Raw genomic sequence first — 25,000 nt, forward strand, 5'->3', positions numbered from 1 at the left:
ATGGAATATTATTTTTGGGAAGTTTTAATAAGTTTCCAGTGAGTCTTGGGTCTCGTTACAGGTTGGGTTGTTGAAGGTTTTATTTACTGTAGTTTCAATTTCTAATTCGGTAGGCCGTTCTTTATGGAAAATTTGGTTGCTTGTTCCAGCAGAGATACGTACGACAGATAGTCACCTTAGTTGTTCCTGTTATTTAATATATAATACGATTAAGGTGACGAACTGGCAGAATCATTAGTATGTCGGCAAAATTCTTAGCGTGAGGTATGCCTTTTATCTTTTTGGAGTCGGGAAAATAAGCACCAGCTGAGCACTGGGGGCGAAATTGTTGGCTTTGTGCAAAAATTTGAAACTAATATATTATACCATAAACAGTGAAGAGAGAGCAATATTTTAGCATTAAATATACAGAGACCTATCAAACTTATGTATTTCGAGGAAGGTGATAATGATTTCTAACCGTGACTTAGTAACCGAAAAAAATTTAAATCATGATGCAGGATCTTTTGCTATTAGAATACATACAATTCTGCAGCACACTAATTTGCGCCTAGTAAATCTCCGGAAAAAGTTCTAAATTAAAAACATTTTGATTGTTATAAGGAAGGTACTGTAAGTGGATTTTTTAAAATCTATAACTATCAGCGTATGCAACGTATTAAATATATACTGAGAAGTTTCACGTCTTCATGATATATTCTAATTGCAGAAAGCCTATACTCTGTTCAATCATCTAAACATCCTAGTAAAAATAAATTAAAAAACAAACACAAAATAAACTTAATGGTGCGGTTAAAATAAATGAATGATTTAATATTACGTTTTTGGATTTGGTTTGCAAGATTTTTTATGTGAGTTCGTGTGTTGAAGCATATTCTGTTGTGTCTGAGGAGAGTCATTTTCTTTTTGTACCTTATAATTTAACGCACTCACCGGTAAAATTTCCACTTATTTCTTATTTTTATTTTCCTAAAATTTTCGTTACGTCTTACAGCCTTTTCGATAGTCTTACAACCTTTTCAATAGTCTTGACTATTGAAAACGTCGCAAGACGCAACGAAAATTTTAAGAAAATAGAAATAAGAAAGTAGTGGAAATTTTACCGGTAAGTGTGTTAAATTATAAGGCACAAAGAGAAAATGACTCTCCTCAGATGCAACAGAATGATTGTAAGATTTGGAAAAAATTAAAATTATTAATTTAAATCACAAATTTATTTCACTTTAATATTTCAAACGTTAACATCTAAAATGTCAACGTTAATGATATAAACGACTTCCTCGTATTAGTGACAACTAATTTCCAACAATATAAAACTGTAGTGAAATATTTCAAACGATGAAAACCGTAATAAAAAAATTATCTGCAAGGTAGGCTACTCTTATAGCACGTTTCTTTTTTATATTTACAGTTCTCTCCCTTGATAAATCTTGTTATATTATGAAATAAATGAAATATGATTTCAGATGTGAAACCTGAGTCTGCCTCAAACATTCGCATGGTCAGACAATGTGCAAGAAATGTAAGTCAAGTCTTAAGAAGGATAGAAAAGAGATGGCCACAGCTAGAATGTATTTATTCATAAGCATTATTAAATAACCTAAATCGATCTTTAGCCTCAGTACCTTTTATGACGAGCAATTTATTACGTATGTATGTCTCTTCTATTTTTTAACAATTATAAATCTTCCGCTGAAGAGGTAGTCGGCTTCCAACAAAGATACAAGGCTCCATCTTTGGAATGTAGTTAACACAGACAAATTCACATTGGGAACTTGAGAAAAGTCTTGGATATTTTTACTGTTCCACTTGTCATGTATGAATTAGCCGGTCGATTTCTCTTTCTGAAAATCCCAGTTTATGCAGATTCTCGTTTAAGCATTTACTAACAAAAGCTAGTACTCCAATTATTATTGGTATGAATATGAATTCATAGTCTGGATATAGAAGCCTGAGGTTTCGAATCAGTTGTCCATAGGTATCCTCTTTTTCTTTCGTTTCAAGTGGTCTTTATATCTGCAGGGTACCTGACCTCTATGATGATACATACCATTGCCCCTTTGTCCCAAACAACAATATCCTCCCTGTTATGTTTAAATTTGACACGTTTTGATATGAATATTCCACAAGTATTCCTTGAACTGGTGCTCATGAATGTATTCCATAACAGAGGGCTTTTGAAAGTTTATTTCAGGATAGTCATTTTCGCGGATGGCATAGTAAATTTTCGCGGACCGCATTGTAAATGGCATCGTGCCTCATAGGGACGTAGTACCGTGACGACATTTTGGGACAGCTGCTAATCACATGCGTAGTGACTTCCATAGCAACATGACATAGCCTACACATGCGGTTACACCTTGGTATTACAAGAGCGACACTGTCTCTCTTGTTGACCACGTACTGTGTGGCAATCTCCTGTTCCTGGATTGCAAACGCATTGCCCTCAAAGTGTGATTTGATGTAGTGATCTTCTGTCCAAGAGAGGTTACGATTCATGTCAATTCTACTGTCTTCTTCAAGCTTCCGGGCAACCATATGCATAGTCATTTTCTTTTTTGGTATGCTGAGTGCTTTCCATCCAGGTCTTCTCTGATGTAAGGGTGCCCAGCTCTTTTCGGGCTGTATAGATCATCAGGAAGAGAGTGTTACAAGAGGAGCTCACTTCCAACTCGTACGATGTTGCTCACTTCTCTTTTCAGCACTGCATTTATATATTAATGTTTGCTGCTGTTGTTTAACAGGTGCTGCGTGAGTGATACCATACAACATTCGAAGGCCGTCTGCACTAATCTCATGCCTCTATCGCTTTCATTTCTTCTTAGGTAGAGCCTGTCAACATCACTGTTTCTGTGGAAGTTCCCAGTTGTTGTCAGGATTTTGCGGATTTTGATATCTATGGAGTGGATTTCCTCTACAGACCAATCAAGTACCTCATATATTCGGATCACCACTGGTGCTGCAAATGCATTTGGGGTTATGGTATGAGGAGAGTCCGACTGCTATATTTCCTAAGTCCCTTTGTACTATTTTGGGGTCACACTATCTTTATTCACGGTGCCATCATATGATACATTTTCGTCTATGCCTAGGTGCTTGTAACATTCTTAGTGTGGAATGAGGGATATAGAGAGACCGTTGATACTAATTTTTTGGAGTTTGGGGGAGTGACTTTCCTCATACTACAACCAAAAAGAAACATTTCTTTTGGCCAAATTCCATGCCTATATCAACTGAAAATGTTGTTAATTCGAGTTGTTTTTTGGTTTTGTTAACACTTTTAGCATAAATCTTCAGGTAGTCTACGAAAAACATTATGAGTTACATTGATATTTCTAGCAGTTGAAGATCCTAGCATATAACCATCAAAGTGCCAACATGAGAGCAACATTTCTGTGGTACATGTATAGCGCGTCAGCTCTTCCTGCCTCCGCTGCTAATCCTTGAACTTTATGACAAACATAAGTTCTTAACTTTATACAAACATAAGCTATTTACTACACATTGCACTTTATCATATATACCGGCCAAATAGAATTGACAATAATGACTTCGCCCTAGCATGGATGCAGTTATTAAATGTCTGCTCATAATGCTATTCATGTAAGCTAACTCATTATATTTAGCTTTTGAGGAGGCGGTAGTTTTATAAGTTTACTGAAAAGAGCTCATTACATATTACCATATATCCATATTCCTGATTGTTAAGTAAAGATGGTCTGCTAATTATACATATATGTACTTTTATTTGTAAACCCGGTTGTCAATATAACATGGTTTGTCATAAACACTTGTACTTTGTAGTTTTTTGTCACTTTAGTTACAAATTAAGTTAATTAATTCAACGGGATACACTGTCAGCAAGTCGTTGGGTACAGCATATTATCCTCCAATTTCTAATTGCTATATATATATATATATATATATATATATATATATATATATATATATATATATATATACAGTTTAGATATAGATTCAAGGCTTGAATATGGTACTTATGCGAAGGCACCCGAATTTCACATCCCAAAAGGATGGGTGATTAAAATCAAATAATAAGCAACACGGATTTCAAAAGTGATTGCAGTACGCACGTTTCATGCTACTTCAATTTATTTAAGTAATGTGAGCATTACCTTAAATGCAATATGAAGAGCAATCTTCAGCTGCACGAAAAAATGTAGAAAAAAAGACATATTACAAATGTGCAATACATAAGCGCAATACATACATACATAAATACATACATACATGCATACATACATGCATGCATACATACATGCATGCATACATACATGCATGCATACATACATGCATATATACATACATATATACATACATACGTACATACATATATATATATATATTTATATATATATATATATATATATATATATATATATATATATATATATATATATATATATATATATATAAATATATATATATATATGTATGTACGTATGTATGTATATATGTATGTATATATGCATGTATGTATGCATGCATGTATGTATGCATGCATGTATGTATGCATGCATGTATGTATGCATGTATGTATGTATTTATGTATGTATGTATTGCGCTTATATATTGTATCCTTTAATAATAATAATCCTTTCAACTGTAGACACAAGGCATAGTAAAGTATGCAAAATAAACTGTTCTGATCCAATACATAACGAAAACGTGTACAGTTAGTTTGAAAATGGAAATCTACATGCTGGATGCTAACCACTTAGCCATTACACAACAATCTCACCTGAGATGTGAAGTGATATTTATAGGTCACCAGAAAAATGACCTTTATTATGTTGACATTAGAATCTCTCTCAGGCCGGAAACCAATAGCATTCTGTTGAAATGTGACTGATCTTCACCGCTCTTCATTTGAAATGTAAATGTGAACAGTGTTATATATTATATATATCAACTATACTTTCTTGATGACATATACGTGAGAATATGTATATATATATATATATATATATATATATATATATATATATATATATATATATATAGGTACATACATATATATGTATACACACACACATATACACATACATATAAATATATGTATATATATGCCTACACTCATAGATACCTGCATACTCCACAGACGTACACAAACATATTTCGTTCTTGTATTTCACAACAGACTTGATATAAAACCGTGTATTAAACCTGATATTGTTGTAATTTAATGGACGGTGGTGGATTCTGCCAATAACCTCTCTCTCAGAGACATACGTCATTGCGCGTGCGTGAATGCTTGTGTATTTCTATACATAAATTTGTTGCTCCTGTACTTTCGCTTTCAGTTGGTTTGATAGAAGGCTTTGAGTTGTTTTCGTTTTTATTAGGATCCTTTTGTTTTTCTTGTACATGTGTCATTTTCTCCGTTAGGTCGGCCAGTATGATTCGGATGCCAGTTAATCGACTCCCAAAGATGCTACTCTTCAAAGAGATCGAGACTGGGAGTAAGCCCCATGGACGTCCAAACCTTCGTTTGCACGATCATCTCAGGCGGTCAATCATTTTATGCGGTGTCCCACCCAATCAGCTAAAGCCCTTGGCTGTTAATCAGAACGCATTGAGGCCCTTGCGCCATGCTGGAATAGAGTGCTTTGAAACCGAACGCAAGAGACTGCATGAAGGAAAAGGAGAAGTCGTCATCAACCGCCTGCATCTGTTGTTCGGAGCCACTTTCGATGGCCTTAATGCCACAGGATCTATCTATCTCGTATCGGTTTTCTCAGCCACGTCCGCTCCCATGAAAAACATATGCTGGTGGAGGAGGGGCATGAGTGTCTTGGATCGACGCTTTCATTACCTTTGATGGGCTTATGACAGCCCATCAAATGTGATGGTCAGTTACTACTATCTACCTAGGTATCATGCCTCCCACCATACGTTCTTTTCTTCCTACCTGCGTACACGTATACTTTTACTAATGTGTATGCGTACTTTCACACTCACGAAATACCTATCCAACTCTGTGTGCACACAGGCGTTCATTTGTTGATGATTGTGTATGGGTACATATCAAACAATAGATAAAACGAAACACTTGGAACGTGCCATTCCATATGATTTGCATGGAAACTCAGTATCTTGACACTGGCGCAAAACAAACAGGAAAGACACTTGAAAGAATTGAACAACAATAGCATGAATACTATGTAAAGGGGCTATCATTTATACTCTACTAATAAGGCAAACAATAAACCCAGTGATGTGATAAATAGCGTATGATTGAAAAACCATTTAATTACACTCACGTGACAAGTCATTTGACACTATAATTCTTTACACTGTAGGCAAGGGCCTGAAATTCTGAGGGAGGTGAGGGGCTAGTCAATTACATTGATCAATTACTTATGTTATCGACCCCGAAATGTGACAAGGCAAAGTCAATTTCGGTGATATTTTAAACGAGAACGTAAAGACGGACGAAATGCAACTAAGCATTTTGCTTGGCGCGCAAACGGTTGCGCCAGCTCGCCGCCTTAGCCACTCTTAATATGATTTCACATTATGTGACACTATAACAACATACTTATTAATGATAAGAAGAAAAGAAAAAGAAGAAAATGTGAGTGAGTATAAATTTGATGAAATTTGTGAGGTAAATTTCCGCTCTGTCATACGTAAGGAACTGTGCTGCGAAACTTCAGTATGCAGTCGTTATCTCATTATATCAATATCAGTAATAACATACTTAGATGTGTATTAGATAATACACAATGTGTTCAGCAGTAAAGGTTACCTCTTAAAAATTTTCAATTAAAATACTGTTAGGCATTTTCTTTACGGCCTACTGTAAATGTGTGTACGTGGGAGTGTATATGAATGCAAAAAATATGCATATGGATGCACCCACAGGCACACATCCATATATATTCTATGTGTGTGTACTCATACACACTCTCAACCACACAAACACACACACACACATATATACATACATACATACATATATATATATATATATATATATATATATATATATATATATATATATATATATATATATATGTATATATGGGAGAATATACAAAAAATAACAACAGACGAGGACAGGTGGTGTAAATAACAAAAGTATATATTAGTATGACGCTCAGGAATACGGAAAGTCTTTGACGTTTCGAGCTACGCTCTTCAACAGAAAGAATACGGAGACAAGGAGAAAAACACGGAGAAAAAAAATTGAATAGTGTTCAGTCAACGGTCATATATATATATATATATATATATATATATATATATATATATATATATAAATTGTAAATCCAAAAGAAAAAAAATAACAACAAAACTACAAAGGATTCCGCGGTACACGTGTTTCAAGCTCTACATGTGTATAATATAATATAACATAATATAATATGTGTATAATCTACAATGTAAAGCTATATGTTATATTATATTATGTTATATTATATTATACACATGTAGAGCTTGAAACACGTGTACCGCGGAATCATTTGTAGTTTTGTTGTTATTTTTTGGATTTACAATTTATTCCTTCACCGCAACCACTAGCTGGAATACACAGGTGCTTACAATTGTCAAGTATTACCTCTAATTTTCAATTTACCTATATATATATATATGTAACGTCAAAGACTTTCCGTATTCCCGAGCGTCATACTAATATATACTTTTGTTATTTACACCACCTGTCCTCGTCTGTTGTTATTTTTTGTATAATCTCCCATATATATATATATATATATATATATATATATATATATATATATATATATGTGTGTGTGTGTGTGTGTGTGTGTGTGTGTGTGTGTGTGTGTGTATAATATTAGGGATAAAATCCCAAATTACAGCTAATAATTCAATTAAAATCAATTTATTAAAAATTAAAATTAAATTAAGTTTCACAGTATAAAATATATATAAATATATATATATACACACATACAGGGCTGGATTTATAGTGGGTTGAAGAGGGCAATTACCCCGGGCTTCCAAAGACATAGGACCCTCCTGCTATGAAGGGTATGCAACACTCAGTATAGGGAGGCCTCTCAGCAATGTTACATGCAGAGGCTCTCTTGCAATAAACAAACAATATCGTAAAAAATGTAATAGATCCTCTTTTTTGATAATAATCAGTTTTAACTACATTAGTTACATCAATTCATTCAATTAAAACACACTTTACTACTCATTCCCAAAGCAGACACAATTCCCATTGGCAATTAATTTTAGTTCCTTTTGATACATTAACAGAAAATAAAACACTCCAAAAAATGTGTGTATCTGTGAGTGTGTGCGTGTGTGTGCGTGAGAGAGGGAGAGAGAGAGAGTATGGATGTAGATAACGATAGACAATGAGATTGGTAGAAAGAAGTTATTAACCATTTATAGTTCAGATTCCTTCTTTCAATGCATGATTGAGCACAGTGACCTTAGATTCATACGCACACGCACTCACACACACACACACACACACACATACACACACGCACACACACACACACCCATAACAGTTTTAATCAACCGAAAGTCATCCCGTAATTTGCAGAAAATCATTAGCGTTACTGACAATTCTTCTCAATCGGGGACAAAGGAGAGAATTAAGAAATTCAAAGTGATTGAAAATTAAATGGGAATCGAACTGAACTCTAGTAGCTATAGTGCAACTTCGGACAAGTTTTGGTTTTATTTGACGTCGCCAGCGAAACAAGTTTCATACATATATGCCGGATTTCTAAGATTTCTTGTGTGCGTGAAAATATTTTACTTACGAGGCCTGATCAATAAGTATTCGGGCTGTTGCCAGAGTAACGAACCTAAAGCATACAAAGTGAAACCACGGGGCACAGATTGACTTTTGACCTCTGCTGTGCATGCACACTAAGTGTTAATGTTCTAGCTCACTTCTCCTGCTTACAGCAGTGCTTGGAAATAACGTGTGTAACTTATGACCGTCGCATTGACCATAACAGAAAAAAGGTTGTCGTGGTGACACCTGCTGAGAGGCCTACACAAAGTTGCAGAATGTGTATGGAGAGGAGTGTATGAGTCACACACAAGTGTACGAGTGGTTCGGGTTTTTACAAGACGACCGAAAAAATGTCGATAGTAACGAACGCTCTGGGAGAGCCGCAGCCAGCAGAACTGAGAAAAACATCGCATATGTTCGTGCAGCTGTGGGAGGAAAATCGTCGACTCACCATCCGTGAGTTACCAGAGGATGTGCAGATTCGTTACGGATTAGTTCAGTCCATTATCACTGAAGATTTGGGTATGATACGCATGTCTGTCAAATTTGTGCCAAAACTGCTTTCAGCTGACCAAAAGAACACTCGGATTTCAGTTGCACAAAATTTCCTTGATTGTGACGAGAACAATAAAAACTGTTTCAAAACTTTGCGTAAGACTCTGAGCAGGTATCATCAAACTTATTCTCTGTTTATCTTTCTCCGCCATATTCAATGCAACGATCACACGTTACACACGTTATTTCCAAGCATTGCTATAAATAGTGGAAGAGGGCTAGAACGTTAAAACATAGTGTACATGTACAGCAGAGTTCAAGGTCAATCTGTTCCAAGCGGTTTCACTCTGCGTGCTATAGCTTCGTTACTATGGCAACAGTCCGGATACTTATTGATCAGACTACGTATTACGTAATTTGAGCTAATGATATTGAAAAATTTCCAATAGGTGAATAGGTGCCTTTTTTTTCTCAAGCAAAACATTTAGTTATGTGTAGGTTACATGCGAGATTAAATTAATCTTGATCAAATGAAAAGATAAATGAAAACCTAAATCAATTTTTCCAAACGGTGAGCCGAATACTTTTATAATTTATTTATGACATTTTATACACACAGCAATTTTATTATTTCTACGACTGATAAATCAAGGAAAGAAATCGAAGCTATACACTATAATAAATATAATTAATGTATTTCCTTTCAAATTAATATAAAATTATATTAATGCTTGATTTTCTTACAAAACTTGTTACTCATGATATTGTTACACACAAACATGATTAATAAATCAAGGCAAACAATACTTTATATATATTTTCCAAATGTTGAATGTTTAAATAGTTTATTTAATCTCAATCCAACGTGCCACCGTAACATACATTTTTTTACATTATTCTTACCGTAGTATAATGTAAAAAAAAGATTGTAAACAAATGAGATAGTAGATAATTTTATAACATAGGCACAAGGCCAGAAATTTGTTGAGAAGTATTAGTCGATATAATCGACCCCAGTACTTGATGGTTTCTATCTCATTGAGCCTGGAAGAATGAAAGATAAAGTTGATCGTGTGATTTGAATTCAAGAAATGCTGCTAGGCATTTTGATGTACACTAACTATTCTAGCATCCCACTATTCTTAGATAGAAACATAACGAGAATCGTGTTAAGCTATAAATATGAACTGCACTGTAAAATAAAGATCTAATGAAAACTGTTTACCTAAGAAGTATATATTGCAATATACCCTAGGCGATGTTACAATACAATACAATGGAACGCACGTGAAATAGGTAAACTGTAAATAGATAGATAGATAGATAGATAGATAGATAGATAGATAGATAGATAGATAGATAAATAGATAGATAGATAGATAGACAGATATATATATATATATATATATATATATATATATATATATATATATAGATAGATAGATAGATAGATAGATAGATAGATAGATAGATAGATAGATAATACTACAAACATACATACATACATACATAAAACAAACTCACGTCAACATCTTGGCTTCTGGTTTACGTTCGTTTCGTAATAGAAATGCACGAAAGATCGGCATATGCTCTCTACAACGCTCAATACATCGCAGGATCGCTTCATGGTTGTTCACCAAATTTACGTAGGTTCCTAAATTTTGACAGAATATGACGAAAATATCACCGAAGCAGGTAGACATTCCTTCCCATTCTGAATATCGTTTCTTCAAATCATCACAGAGTTTCCTGTTGCAAGGCAGACAAAAAAGTATGAAAAACTGCATTAAGAACTGCAGCAACAAGACATGTAATGCCAACCACCACCAACATCACAACAACAGCAACAATAACAACAACAACTACAACGGTAAGGAAATTATTCGCCTTCATACATAGTTGTATGGTTATAGAGGCATATTTCAAAGCACGTGGAGCTAATTAACTACACATTCTGATAATTGTCTTCTGGCATAATTTCCAGTCATCATTAAACATGAAGCAAACGTTAAAGACGCAAAACAATTGGAAAACTCGTCACACACATACGTGTATGTATGTATATGTACATACACACACACACACACACACACACACACACACACACACACACACACACACATATATATATATATATAGGCGAGCTGGCAGAAACGTTAGCACGCCGGGCGAAATGCTTAGCGGTATTTCGTCTGCCGCTACGTTCTGAGTTCAAATTCCGCCGAGGTCGACTTTGCCTTTCATCCTTTCGGGGTCGATAAAATAAGTACCAGTTACGCACCGGGGTCGGTATAATCGACTTCATCCGTGTGTCTGTCCTTGTTTGTCCCCTCTGTGTGTAGCCCCTTGTGGGTAGTAAAGAAATAACACACACATATATATAGATAGATATGTATGTGTGCGTGTGCATGTACCTGCGTGTGTTCATGTGCGTGTGAGGCTGTGTGCATGTGCGTGTGTGTTGTTAGGGTGTCACTTTAGTGATCATGATTTCAATTCCTAAACCGGGTTGTGCGTGGTGTTCATGCGAAAAACACTTCATCGCACGTTGCTCAGCAATCACTTCGACATCTGAAGCATGGTATATCGAGCTCTTGTTCAGGCAACGTTGACTTGATGGAGAGGGTGAGCTACAGGGTAACACGAACATTATCAAGAAATTATTTAGATTGTTTTGAAAACAATCTTTTTTACTCCTCTAGGCACAAGGCCCGAAATTTCGCGGGGAGGGGGCCAGTCGATTAGATCGACCCCAGTACGCAAGTGGTACTTAATTTATCGACTCCGAAAGGATGAAAGAAAGAGTTTGCCGAGCAAAACGGTTTACGATCCGACTACCGCACACCGGGCTGCTGCAGGTCGAAGCAAGAGGGGCCGATTTCGTGCAGCGGTGGGCCGCGGCAGCGGACGGGAGATAGAGATGAGGACGCCAAGTGCAGTGAAAGGCGGGCCTGCTGCTTTTCAACTCCTCCTCGTCGTCGTCGTCGTTGGCGTCCCGCCCGAGCACGCGCGGCCGCTTCGAAACGTAAAGACAGACGAAATTCCGCCAAGCATTTCAGAATGGAAAGACAAACGAAATACTGCTATTTCGCCCGGCGTGCTAACGATTCTTCCACCTCAGTGCCTTTAGATTATTCCAAAAATTATGGCCAATTTCAGACACATAATTTTATTCTGTAAAAATTAACAATACAAATGTTTTGATTAGTCAAAGTATGAGCCGTGAACATCTATGCATCTTTGCCATCGATCAACGAAGTCATTTATGTCTCGTTAATAAAAACGTGTTGGCGTTGATGCCAAAAAGTCTTTGAAAGCCGATTTCACCTCTGATTGACTTTATAGGTAAAGCCTGTGGCTTTACTTATAGTAACAGTCCTATATATATATATATATATATATATATATATATATATATATATATATATATATATATATATATATATATATATATATATATATATATATTTTGCTCTTCAGTTGTCAAAAATGCAGAGAACCAATGATCATCTGGTTGAAAATCACCGAACGCAATATAATGTTTATCATTTTTTTTTTTGGGGGGGGGGGGAAGTGGAAACGAGAATACAAAATACGCGATGTGTAATTGTTCTTATTCGATGTACCGGGGTGAAACGATTGGTCAATAGTCATCCCCTAACGTTTCTAGAATAAAGTAAAATTACAAGCTGTCATTCATTTATAACCTATACTCACTGTACGAATGAATTTAGTTGAAGCTTAACACTAAGTTAATTGTGAGGAAACAGACTTTTGACTTAAGGCATTATAGTGATGATCACATCTTAATTGAGAATATTATATCAATGGGTACATTATTCAATCTGTACTTCATATTTTGAAACAGTAGAATGTAATTTGAGGGAGACAGTGAAGCCAATTCTACATTCAAGTGACAGGTTAATGGCAATCTCTTTAGCTTTTGATTTTATTTAACAAAGATAGCTTTAGATAACTTAGCAAGCTAATGTGATAATAATCTTTACTTCTTTAGCGTTTCAACTGCATAAAGAAGTGAAACTTATCAGCTCATGAAATCTATCCCCAGATGTGCAGAGAAATGCATTTAAGATTGAGTCAATTGGTTGCGTATAAATTGTAAACTAACGACACGTTACGAAGTCTTGATCCGTCTGTGGTTAAATTGACCTTCACTAAACAAACATAACCCCCACCTACACACACATTTATTTATATAGGAAAACTAATAAAAAAGATTGAAAACGGATATATATATATATATATATATATATATATATATATATATATATATATATACATATATGAGATTATTGTAGTTCGCTGGAAGCATTGTGTATTGTTTGTGAAATATAACGTGTCTTGAATGGCACGAAAATGCAGAATGGACTATAATAACTGTTATAATTTAATTATTCAAAATCTGGTATAATATTTCGGAATATAAAAATTCTTTCTTCAGATATTGCTAGGAATTGATCGAGTCACTGCTATAATCTAATTTCTAACGGTTACTGAATTTTCTTTTCTTCGGAAGCGTCTCTGTAATGGTCCCACGAAGCTCCTTCCGGAATTCCTCATCAGAAGTGCGTGAGGCCATGACTCAAGCTCGCTCGCGTTTGTTGTCATACCCGCAGTGATACTTTTAAGTTATGTATTATACGTGAGCATCCTCCTTCAGAAAACATCTAGACATATGGCGGAACACCGACAAAAGCATAACAGTCACAATTGAGGCCAATGACAGAGATTTGGGAAGCTTAAGCATTAAGGAAGCTATCCTCATAGACAGACTAGGGCTCCAAATTAACAACAGGCTGGAAATTAGCAATCAATATATTATTTTGCTGCATCTGGATGCGTGTAAGTTCATTTCTGGTAACGTGCTGATGTATTATATAAAAAAGAATAAAATTAAATTAAAATGTTTTAAAACTGCACGTATAATACGTAACTTAAAAGCAGCGCCACGGATATGCCAACACACATGTAATTGAGACATAGCTGCCCTTATGCACTTCTCATAAGGAATTCCGGAAAGGGCTTCGTGAGACTACTGCAGAGACGCTTCCGAAAAAAAAAAATATTCAGTAACCATTGGGAAATCGATTATAGCAATGATTCGATCAATTCCTAGCAATATGTGAAGGAATTTTTATATTCCGAAATATAATATCAAACTATGAATAATTAAACAGTTATTATAACAGCTATTATAGTCCACTCTGCATTGTTGTGCCATTCAAGACACGTTATATTTCATATATATATATATATATATATATATATATATATATATATATATATATATATATATATATATATATATATATATATATATATATATATATATATATATATATATATATATATATATATATATATGGGTGTGTGTGTGTGTGTGTGTGTGTGTGTGTGTGTGTGTGTATATATATATATATATATATGTGTGTGTGTGTGTGTGTGTGTGTGTGTGTGTGTGTGTGTGTATGTGTGTATGTATGTGTGTATGTATATATGTATGTAGATATATATATACGATAAAATATACTAGAAAATTCATTTATAAATAAAGTTTCCATTATATTCTATCTTGCGACGATTGTGCAATTACCGGGGATGAGGTAAGGTAGCCATAAGCACTGCACGTGCTTTGCCGGCATAATACTAGGGACATACCCAAACCGCAGTTTAAATTTCATATTTTAAATTTACATCTAAACCTTAATTATACCTTACACACACACACACACACACACACACACACACACACACACACACACACACACACACACACACAGAGAAGAGCGAATATGTAAAAATTCAAACATTGAGACTAAAGTTTCTGGAGGAGCAGAAACAAAAAAACTTTACAAATTTCTGTCCATGTGCTCATGTTTGAAATCAATAACTAAGTCAATCAAGCGAATTATTTTGTGTAATGATATATTTGAGCCTTTCTGAACGTCATTTACCATTAAAAAAATATAAGATTACAACAGAGATTATTAAGAAATTCCAGTTACTCTTTTACAGCAAAAAAATATACAGATATATATATAAATAATCCGTAAGTGCTTAGTTCCAAAATGTAGCGAAGATCGTAACTAGAAGCTTACCTGTGTAATTTAAGGTTGATCAGTATATCAGTGAAAATTATTTCCACATTTTGTTGACTGATAATAGGCCTGGAAACAATAGAAAATATATGCATATGTGTGTGAATATATCTGAGTTTGAAAAATACTAAATTGGAGACGAAAATCATCGATTTCACTAACATTCGTACTTCATTAGGTTGTGTAAATGTATTCTTGCGTATATATTAGATTGTATTATTTTAGCAATACTTTAACTATCAGAGCACTATGTATCTATTACATAGAGATGTTAAGAAAAATGCAATAGGAAAAATAGATATACATTCATTGATACATACATCAGTAAATACATAAAAACGTAATACACACACGTACTCACACATACTGTTACACAAACATATATCTATATGTATTTATGTAAGTATGTATGTATATATACACACACAGAGGCAGATGGATAATGTTTAGTAAATTATTTATCGCATAGACAGTTCAACTATTCATAATATTTTATTGCTTTACAGCATTTGCATGCAACATCGACTGGCGACAGACCTGCCTACGTATGTAGAATGCTTATAGAAACATAGACAGAAAATAGAAAGAAAGAAACAAATAGATACACTGGGAATATTAGAGTAAGTGGAAACAGAGAAAGAGAGAGGGCGAGTTTCGAGTTAGGTGCACCCATTTGGATTAACGCCGTGCCATATGTCAAACCTATATCTCATCACCGTCTCTTTGTACACCACATTAAACGAATCAATACCAACAGCAGCATCAAAAGAAGAGACATCAAGAGAAACAACAAGAACGATGAAAACAATGTATGAGAATACATAAACTACTAATACAAGAGTTAAGAATATATGTACGATACGCTATATGGCCAGCTATTAGTCGGTTTATTCATTCGTGAAAGCCGTTCTGTTCGATTAAGTCCCAAGCGTGTATTTAACAGTAGAGTTCAGTTCAGTTCAATACGGAGAAATCTCTTCGCTATCATTCTGTTTCATTTCAGTCCTTATTTCCGCCCGGAGGAATTGAAAAACTAGGGTTTATGGCATGGATGTTTTCGCGATAAAGTAATATTTCACTTTCGATTATCGTTCATAGCTTTAGCGATGTATGAAAAATACGAAATGCTTATAGTAAACGGAAAGTGTTGTTATATGTTTGGTGAATCCCCAAGTCGCTTCTCAAACAACAGTATTATATTCAAAGGAGGTTGTAGCCATCTTTAGTTTTTTTCAAACAATGTGTATCTATAAGAGCATAATCTACAATATTCTCTTCATTTTACCACAGAGTACAGTGGGTTTTGAGAAAGATTTACATGATATTTCTAGCACAGGTAATGCCTGCGTCGAGAATCCATTCTTAAGTCGGAGAAAAGAATGTGTTGTCATTACTTTTCAACCTGAAGATAACCATGACTGTGCAGACATAGCCAAATTCATTCCAATCGTGCCAATCCAGTCTTTTATACAAAAAGTGTTTATCTCAGATACATACATGTAACTCTTCCTCTTTTTTTTAAAGAAAAATATGTCGCCATTTGAAAGAGATATGACTGAACTTTCTATGGAGTCTGGTGGCTACGAGATGGCTTCTTCATGGACTCGTCTGACAATGTAGAATTTCCACATGTGATCCTCTCAGCTACTGCATTGCTGTAGTTAACACGACCATTAACGAAAGATACCTTACTAAATGATTTGTAAATCATACATAAAAAGACTTCAGAGAAAGTATGTAGGCAGTTACACATATGTAGTAGAGTGAGTTGAAAAGTTGTAATGAACGAAAGTTATTTAGAAAACTGTTTCTAAATTTGGCTCCAGACAACAAATTTGGTCGGAAAGGTGTTAGCTTAGGCTATTGTCTCAAGTATATTACTGCTATTGCTACTTTATTTTATCGCCTCCGGAGAGACGAAAGGAAATGTTAACAATGTTGGAATTTGAACTCAGACGTAAAGGTCTGGAACAAATAAAGATCTGGAATAAAACCGTTTCTTTTCCGACACTATATAGATTCTGCCAGTTTACCGCCATAACATTATTCGAAAATTTCTCTCTAGGTGTTTTAATTTCAGCAAATATTAAGCAAAATGTTCTAATACATACTCAACATACATACATACATACATACATACATACATACATACGTATATGCATACATACATACATACATACATACATACATACATACATACATATATATATGCATACATATTAAGATTGACAGTTGACTGAACACTATTCAATTTTTTTTTCTCAGTGTTTTTCTCCTTGTCTCCGTATTCTTTCTGTTGAAGAGCGTAGCTCGAAACGTCAAAGACTTTCCATATTCCCGAGCGTCATACTAATACATCCTTTTGTTATTTACACCACCTGTCCTCGTCTGTTGTTGTTTTTCGTACATTCTCCCATATATGCATACATACATACATTCATACATACATATATATATACATACATAAATACATACATGCATACATACATACATACTTACATAACATACCTACAGGTCCGCGCGCACGTGTGTGTGCAAGTTATTCCTGTTAGCTTCAGGAAGTACTCAAATATACTTTATAACAATGATTTTAAACGCATGATATACTAAATAGCCTAATATTACATCCATTTGGATTATTTACATTTTGCTGAAGTTGGTTCTCTATTTATGACCAAACTCTTTGTACCTGAGTTTACTTGCCTGCACACACATACACACACGCATTCAGACAGGAGGCGCGCAGATACATAAAGACACATACACAAAGTTACATATATAAATAACCACGTATACGCACACACAGATATTGGTATATACAGTATATGCGTGTTTGTGTGTGTATAATAGTTATATATATATATATATATATATATATATATATAAATAGCACAACTTTTATAAATGTAGGAACTATAATTTATATAAGTATGAGATCATTACCTGTTCGACTCTAGTGCAGATTTTAAAGGCTTGAAATATTTGTTTTTAAAACCAGAAAGCATTCTCACGTAGTCCATTTCTGAATTTATTATTTCTGAGGCTATATATCGTCTCTTGTCTGATGGAGGGGCAACTATTTTACCAGCCTGCAAAATAAAAGTAGAAATCCAGTTGCAATTTTACCTTATAACTATTTAACTACCGTGATATTTTATGTTTAAAATGGTTTAAAGTGCAGCGTCTGGAATTTGCTATCTTTTCCCATTATACGAGATAATGTGGCAATGCTAATAAAAACTGTTGAAGCTATTGATTCAAAATATTACAACGTAGAATTCGTGAAGAAGATAGATTCGTTGTTCTTGTAATGTTAAGACCAAGTCAGGACTGTTCGAATTGATACATAGAAAGTAGAGCATATGCAACAGAGTACTTAACTGTGACCCACGGATCAACAGAGGCAGTTTGCTTATACAGGTAATTTTTGCTTGTATTTTCAACAGAATACCTATTATTTATTGGACAAACTTTGTAAGATTTTATTTTTCAAGTCACATACGTCCACTGAATTCTTCAACTGCACTGTCTGAATAAGAGTTAGGCTGTAACTCTCCTCTTATGTATTTTGGAATAAGGGTATGACTAGCCTATTGTGTGAATAACTTGGAATAAGTGTATGACTGCCTTGTAATGTGAGTAATTTGGAATAAGGGTATGACTGTCCTACGAATAATTAGAGATATTTATCTTTAATCTTTTGTTTCGATCATTAATATGTGTTGGGGCACTGCCTCGAAGAATTTGTAGTCAAATGAAACAACCCCATTATTTTGTAAGCTTGGTACTTATTTTATCGGTATATTTTGACGAATTGCTAAGTTACGGGAACGTAAATAAACACCAACGCCGGTTGTCAAACAGCGGTGGGGGACAAACACAGTTAAAAACACATACACACGTACACACACACACACATATATATATATACATATCTCCTCCAGTTACTGAATACCAAACCCCCTCACAAGGCTTTGTTCAGGCCAAGGCTATAGAAAACACTTGTCCAAGGTTCCACACAGTGGGACTGAACTCGGAACCATGTGATTGGGAAGCAAGCTTCTTACAACACACACACGCCAATATAACAAACTTTATACCATTTTATATTCGATATGAGAATAAAAACCATTATTTTTGCTTTAATTATTTATGTATCAGTAATAATAGAGAGATTGCTGCGATGAATCATTTACTTTATTTATTTCCAAAAAGCATATTACATAATATGTGATATTTTTTTTTCAACGAATAAAGAAATAAAGAAATAAACTATATGGATAAATCGACACTGAATAGAACGCAAAAAGTGTGCTTATTATTAGTGATAAATAAATAATTAAAAAACAAAATTACTATATTTTTTATTCTTATTTTTAATATTCTCATTTTGAATAGAATTATTCCATTTTGAATGGAAATATTCTCGTTTTGGAAGGAATTATTCCATTTTCAATGGATGTATTCCATTTTGAATGAAATTATTCAATACTGAATGAAATTATTCTCTTATTGAATGTGAAATGGTGTAGAATGATAACCCTTGAGGATTAATTGCCTGTTAAGGTTATTCTTCACAAATATCGTGTACTCTCGTGTCGTAGACGGCAGATGTGGGTTCTGTAATTTGTAGCTGGACAACCTGCACGGATGATGTTTATACTGATCAAGAGTTTATGGTTTACATTAGCTCGCCACTCCTCCAAATCGACATTGACTGTATGGATACAAGGTGGATTATACGACATAAGACGAATTAATCGCAGAGCAACGTGAGATGAGTTGTTTTGCTCAAGAATGCAATACATTACTCGGTTCAGAAATTGAACCCGCGGTCCCATGATCGGGAGTACAATTTCTTACTACAATGCCACTCGCGTCACTATTTCACAAATTGTTTAATCCAAGGACAGCCATACCAAGCTAAGCCAATTAAAGCTGCTCTACCGTTGATTATCCCGTCTTTTTTGCTTATCCAACCTACATCATACAACAATTCTTTCTCACTTTTAATATATTTAATGCAAAGTGATTTAAGGAAGATCTCACCACTGTTTCCAGTAAATGGAACGAATTCGCTGAGGAAATTCACGTAAAAAGAGAATATGTAAATAATTAGCAAATTTTACCAACATACCACATGTAAAACATGTTTTCTTCTGAGCATAGAGCTTACTTGCAAATGTCCAGAAGCAGAGTTCGATTCCACAGTTTTCATTGTGTTATTTTTCAAAAATAATTTGGAATCTGAAAGGAGAATTTACATTAATTCATAATGTCATACACCCACACACACAAACACATCTAGACACACATGCGTGTGCATGTGCCCGAACACTTACATTAGATACATACATGCACATACATATATGTTTGTGTGTGTGTATGTATATATATATATATATATATATATATATATATATATATATACATAAATACACACATTTATAAACACACACACGCATTCACACTCACACACACACATACCTGCATACACATGCAGGTAAATAAAAAAATCTGTTGATTCGCCGAGATGCTATAAATTGGAAGTTAATATGTAAATGTAAATTATGTTTAATATTTAATACTTTATAATTAAAAGGTATATAATTTTCAGTATCCCGAATTTCATGTTCAGCAATTTCAACGTTTCTTTCTTTTTTTAGTTTTTCTTTTATAAGTTCCATTTAATATATATATATATATATATATATATATATATATATATATATATATATATATATATATATATATATATATATATATATATATATATATATATATATATATATATATATATATATATATATATATATATATATATATATATATATATACGTTATTTTAGCATTAAATCCATTATTATTCCTGCTATAAAGACCAAATGGCTGCAGTTGCTGGAGATATTAATGTAACCCATAATTTCATTTTGGATAACCTGAAGACCTATATACAGGTGCGTGGTTTAGTGGTTAGGGTGCCGGACTTATGCTCATAAGATTGTGGTTTCGATTCCTGGACTGGGTGACATGTTGTGTTCTTAAGTAAAACACATAATTTAACTTAGCTCCAGTCCACTCAGTTGACAAAATTGACCGGCATCCCATTTTGGTGGGGTACATATACCACATGAAACCAAGGAAGCAGCTCTTATGAGTCGGTTTCACTGGAGAAGGTAACTGTATGATTATGATAACAATGCAAAAATAGAAAAGAAAGGAAAGCAGCTTGAATGAACAACAACATTTGGAGCTGATATAGAAATTAAATTTGACGGAAAGAATTGTTCATATTCGATTGCTAAACGTGGAAAATCAATCCCCAACACCAAAAACCTGTGCATCAACTGTCACATTATCTCTTCTGTCCCACGCAAGTATGCTACAAGTACTTAATCATTGACGAAAACATATCATACGATGATACTGTGAAAATAGAAAAAGGGACCCAAGACTATTGTGCCAAACTAAGATAAATATCGCGGAAGGAAACTCTCCTCTTACATCAAGAGAATATTCCACAATGGATTGGCGGCAACAGTGCAATTCTCCAATAACATAGAGATATGTACGATATACTTTCTAAATGTACAGCATAAGTATTTTCTCCCAGCCATTATAACAAAATGGACGTTGATGTTCCATAATTTACAGGTGTAAACAGTGTAGTCCTAGTAATGTCCGTATGTCTCATTAGATACCGTATTATTCGGCACCCAAGACAAATTTCTCAAAAGAAAATTTCCACCAACAAATGTAGGTCAAATTATAAACCAAAAATTGTGTGTGTGAAATGCAGCAAGATTTGTAAAGATAATGATGGTGTTTGAATGGTTAAACCACATGTTTATGATATGTATGTAGCGTTCATGTTTCTCATAAACTGTCTTCAAGTTTATCAAACGTACTCGAATTCTGTATAACCAAAAACATTATATGCGTCTCAGATCATGCAGATTCTAGTGTCAGCAATAATCTGACATTGTATCCAGGAAGATATTAATTATTAATTAGCGGACATTGTTAATCATCTCGTATGAAGGTTATCACCCGGATTGTATTTTGCAATATTAATGTTCACTATCATAAATGACGATGTCATATAAGTCGTTAAGTCTCATGTATGCTTCCGTTTTACCTTAAGCATAAACTTGCCGTCTGAAGCTATAGCAATTATAGTGTTAGATTTTGTTTTATAATAGTTCATAGAAAACTGTTGTTTAGAATTTCTCTACTAGGTGGTTATATACAAACATTCATACATGCATAGAATCAAACCCACATATGCGTATGTATGTATGTATGTATGTATGTATGTATGTATCTGTCTCTCGCTCTCTCTCTCTCTCTCATTCTCTGTATATATATATATATATATATATATATATATATATATATATATATATATATATATATATATATATATATATATATATATATATATATATATATATATATATATATATATATATATATATATATATATATATATATATATATATATATATATATATATATATATATATATATATATATATATATATATATATGTATGTATGTATGTATATATATATATATATATATATATACATACAAGATTTATAACGAAACAAATCTATAAGCTTGAAATTTCTGTAGTAGAAAAGGCTTCACAGGCTCCTCATTTCATTAACATCTAAAGTCAAGGAAACACTTATTTCGTTCAAAATACATACGTGTGTGTGTGTGTGTGTGTGTGTGTGTGTGAGAGAGAGAGAGAGAGAGAGAGAGAGAGAGAGAGAGAGAGAGAGAGAGAGAGAGAGAGAGAGAGAGAGTATACGTGTGTGCATAAGACTGCAAAACTGCTGCTTGTATACAGCGAAATAATATAAATTTATTACTTATTGACTAATATCAGTCTTTCCACCATAGCACACTCTCATGAAATTAAGTATTTTAATGCTGACTATTAAATATACTCCTTGATTATGAGACAAAGTCAGCAATTATAGGTAGAGAGCTAGTCCATTTCATCGACCCCAGACATTGGCAAATACATACTTTGGCGGCCCCAAATGTATGGAAACCATAGGCGACTCCGGTTGAATAGACTAAGAAATAGATAGATACATTTATGCAAGGCGAATGATATGTAAATGATATGTGTTTCGACCACAGACAGAATATGACGATTCTTTACAAAAACGAAAGAAACTAATGGAATGACCTACTGTAGATAGATACAAGGTTTGTATATGTATATATATATATATACATACATACATACATACATACATACATATTATATATGTATATATGTATGTATGTGTATGCATGTACGTATGTATGAGTGTATACATATATATATATATATATATATATATATATATATATATATATATATATATATGTGTATGTTTGTGTGTGTATATAGATATATAAACGGATTCTTTTTTTTTGTTAAGCATTTACCTGTATCTATGTGATTTACGCAAATATTGCCCGTGGACGTGTTAATCTTGCGTCCGGAATTTGAAATAACATTTTGCTGTTTATCATCACGAATTCCATCTTTCGGTTCATCTTTCTGAAATAAAAATTTATCTCAGATTCAATTTAGCCATTCACAGATTTAAACATTTTTTGTTGTGTGACAGTGGCGGCTCTTTATTTTGCATTGGTATTGCTTATGTATGTTTCAGCATTGATCGAGTAGCGCTATAATTAAAAGCCTTACATTTCAGATTTTTCGGATTTCTCCGACTCAGAAGCAAATTGTACCAGTGTGTCTTTCCTTTACTAAGACACTAATCCCGGCTAGAGTGAGATTTGGCTACTATTTATAGCAAGTTAAGTATCGTTGTTGAAAGTCCCCTTTTAAACTGAACATTGTTATATAAGTTGCTAAATCATAATAATTCAACAACGTATCTTTCCGATATGGATTTCATATCCAGGAATATGTAGAGACTGTAAAATGAAAGAAACATTTTAATGGTTAAAAGGTTGTGAAATAAAATTGATTTCAAATAAAATAAAAATTGAAAACTTGATTCCTTTAAAGTAAGTATATACAACAATAGAAAACTAGAAATTTCAAAGGCCACATTACATATATAGACACACACACACACCCACACACACACACACACACACACACACACACACACACACACACACACACACACACACACATATATATATATGGGTACAGGAAGTCACCAAGAGTAAACAACATGAAACACGAATACAAATTACTTCAATACGCAAACAACGATAAAAACAAATGGAAAAGGACAAGTAACACAAATAATGACTTTTCATCAGTTGACGGCTGTCTATCTACTCCTCATTTCGAGCATTGAACTACAATATGAGTCTTCGAAGACAGTTGCTCTCATAAATACCAAAATATAATTTTGAATTTATGGAGGGTTAAAATTGGGAACAAAAACAGGACGGTGGAAACATACAAGGAAACAGAACGAAAACAATCATTGTGGGTCGTTAGACCACACTCGGCAATGACAGCCCGATCTCGCTCCATTTCCACTCTACCAGTTATTCATAGATACATAGTGGTAAATAGGTAGGTAGGTAGGTAAGTAGGTAGGTAGGTAGGTAGGTAGGTAGGTAGTTAAGTAGATAGATAGATAGAT

General features: G+C 33.9%; 1 protein-coding gene across 2 annotated transcripts in view; it reads right to left on the minus strand.

Annotated features, from left to right (window-relative positions):
• The window catches only part of LOC106873511 (epithelial cell-transforming sequence 2 oncogene-like), a 146,125-nt gene that overhangs the window by 56,446 nt on the left and 64,679 nt on the right, over positions 1-25,000 (minus strand). For both annotated transcript variants that reach the window (XM_089363759.1, XM_089363758.1), the window contains 5 exons: positions 23,814-23,928; positions 20,501-20,610; positions 18,307-18,452; positions 15,364-15,432; positions 10,769-10,993 (listed from right to left, as the gene is read on the minus strand). In XM_089363759.1, the coding sequence (XP_089219885.1) occupies positions 10,769-10,993; positions 15,364-15,432; positions 18,307-18,452; positions 20,501-20,610; positions 23,814-23,928 (665 nt within the window). The remainder of the gene's footprint in view (positions 1-10,768; positions 10,994-15,363; positions 15,433-18,306; positions 18,453-20,500; positions 20,611-23,813; positions 23,929-25,000) is intronic.

The sequence above is a fragment of the Octopus bimaculoides genome, chromosome 15, assembly GCF_046866305.1.
Source record: "Octopus bimaculoides isolate indiv1 chromosome 15, ASM4686630v1, whole genome shotgun sequence".
Taxonomy (NCBI): domain Eukaryota; kingdom Metazoa; phylum Mollusca; class Cephalopoda; order Octopoda; family Octopodidae; genus Octopus; species Octopus bimaculoides.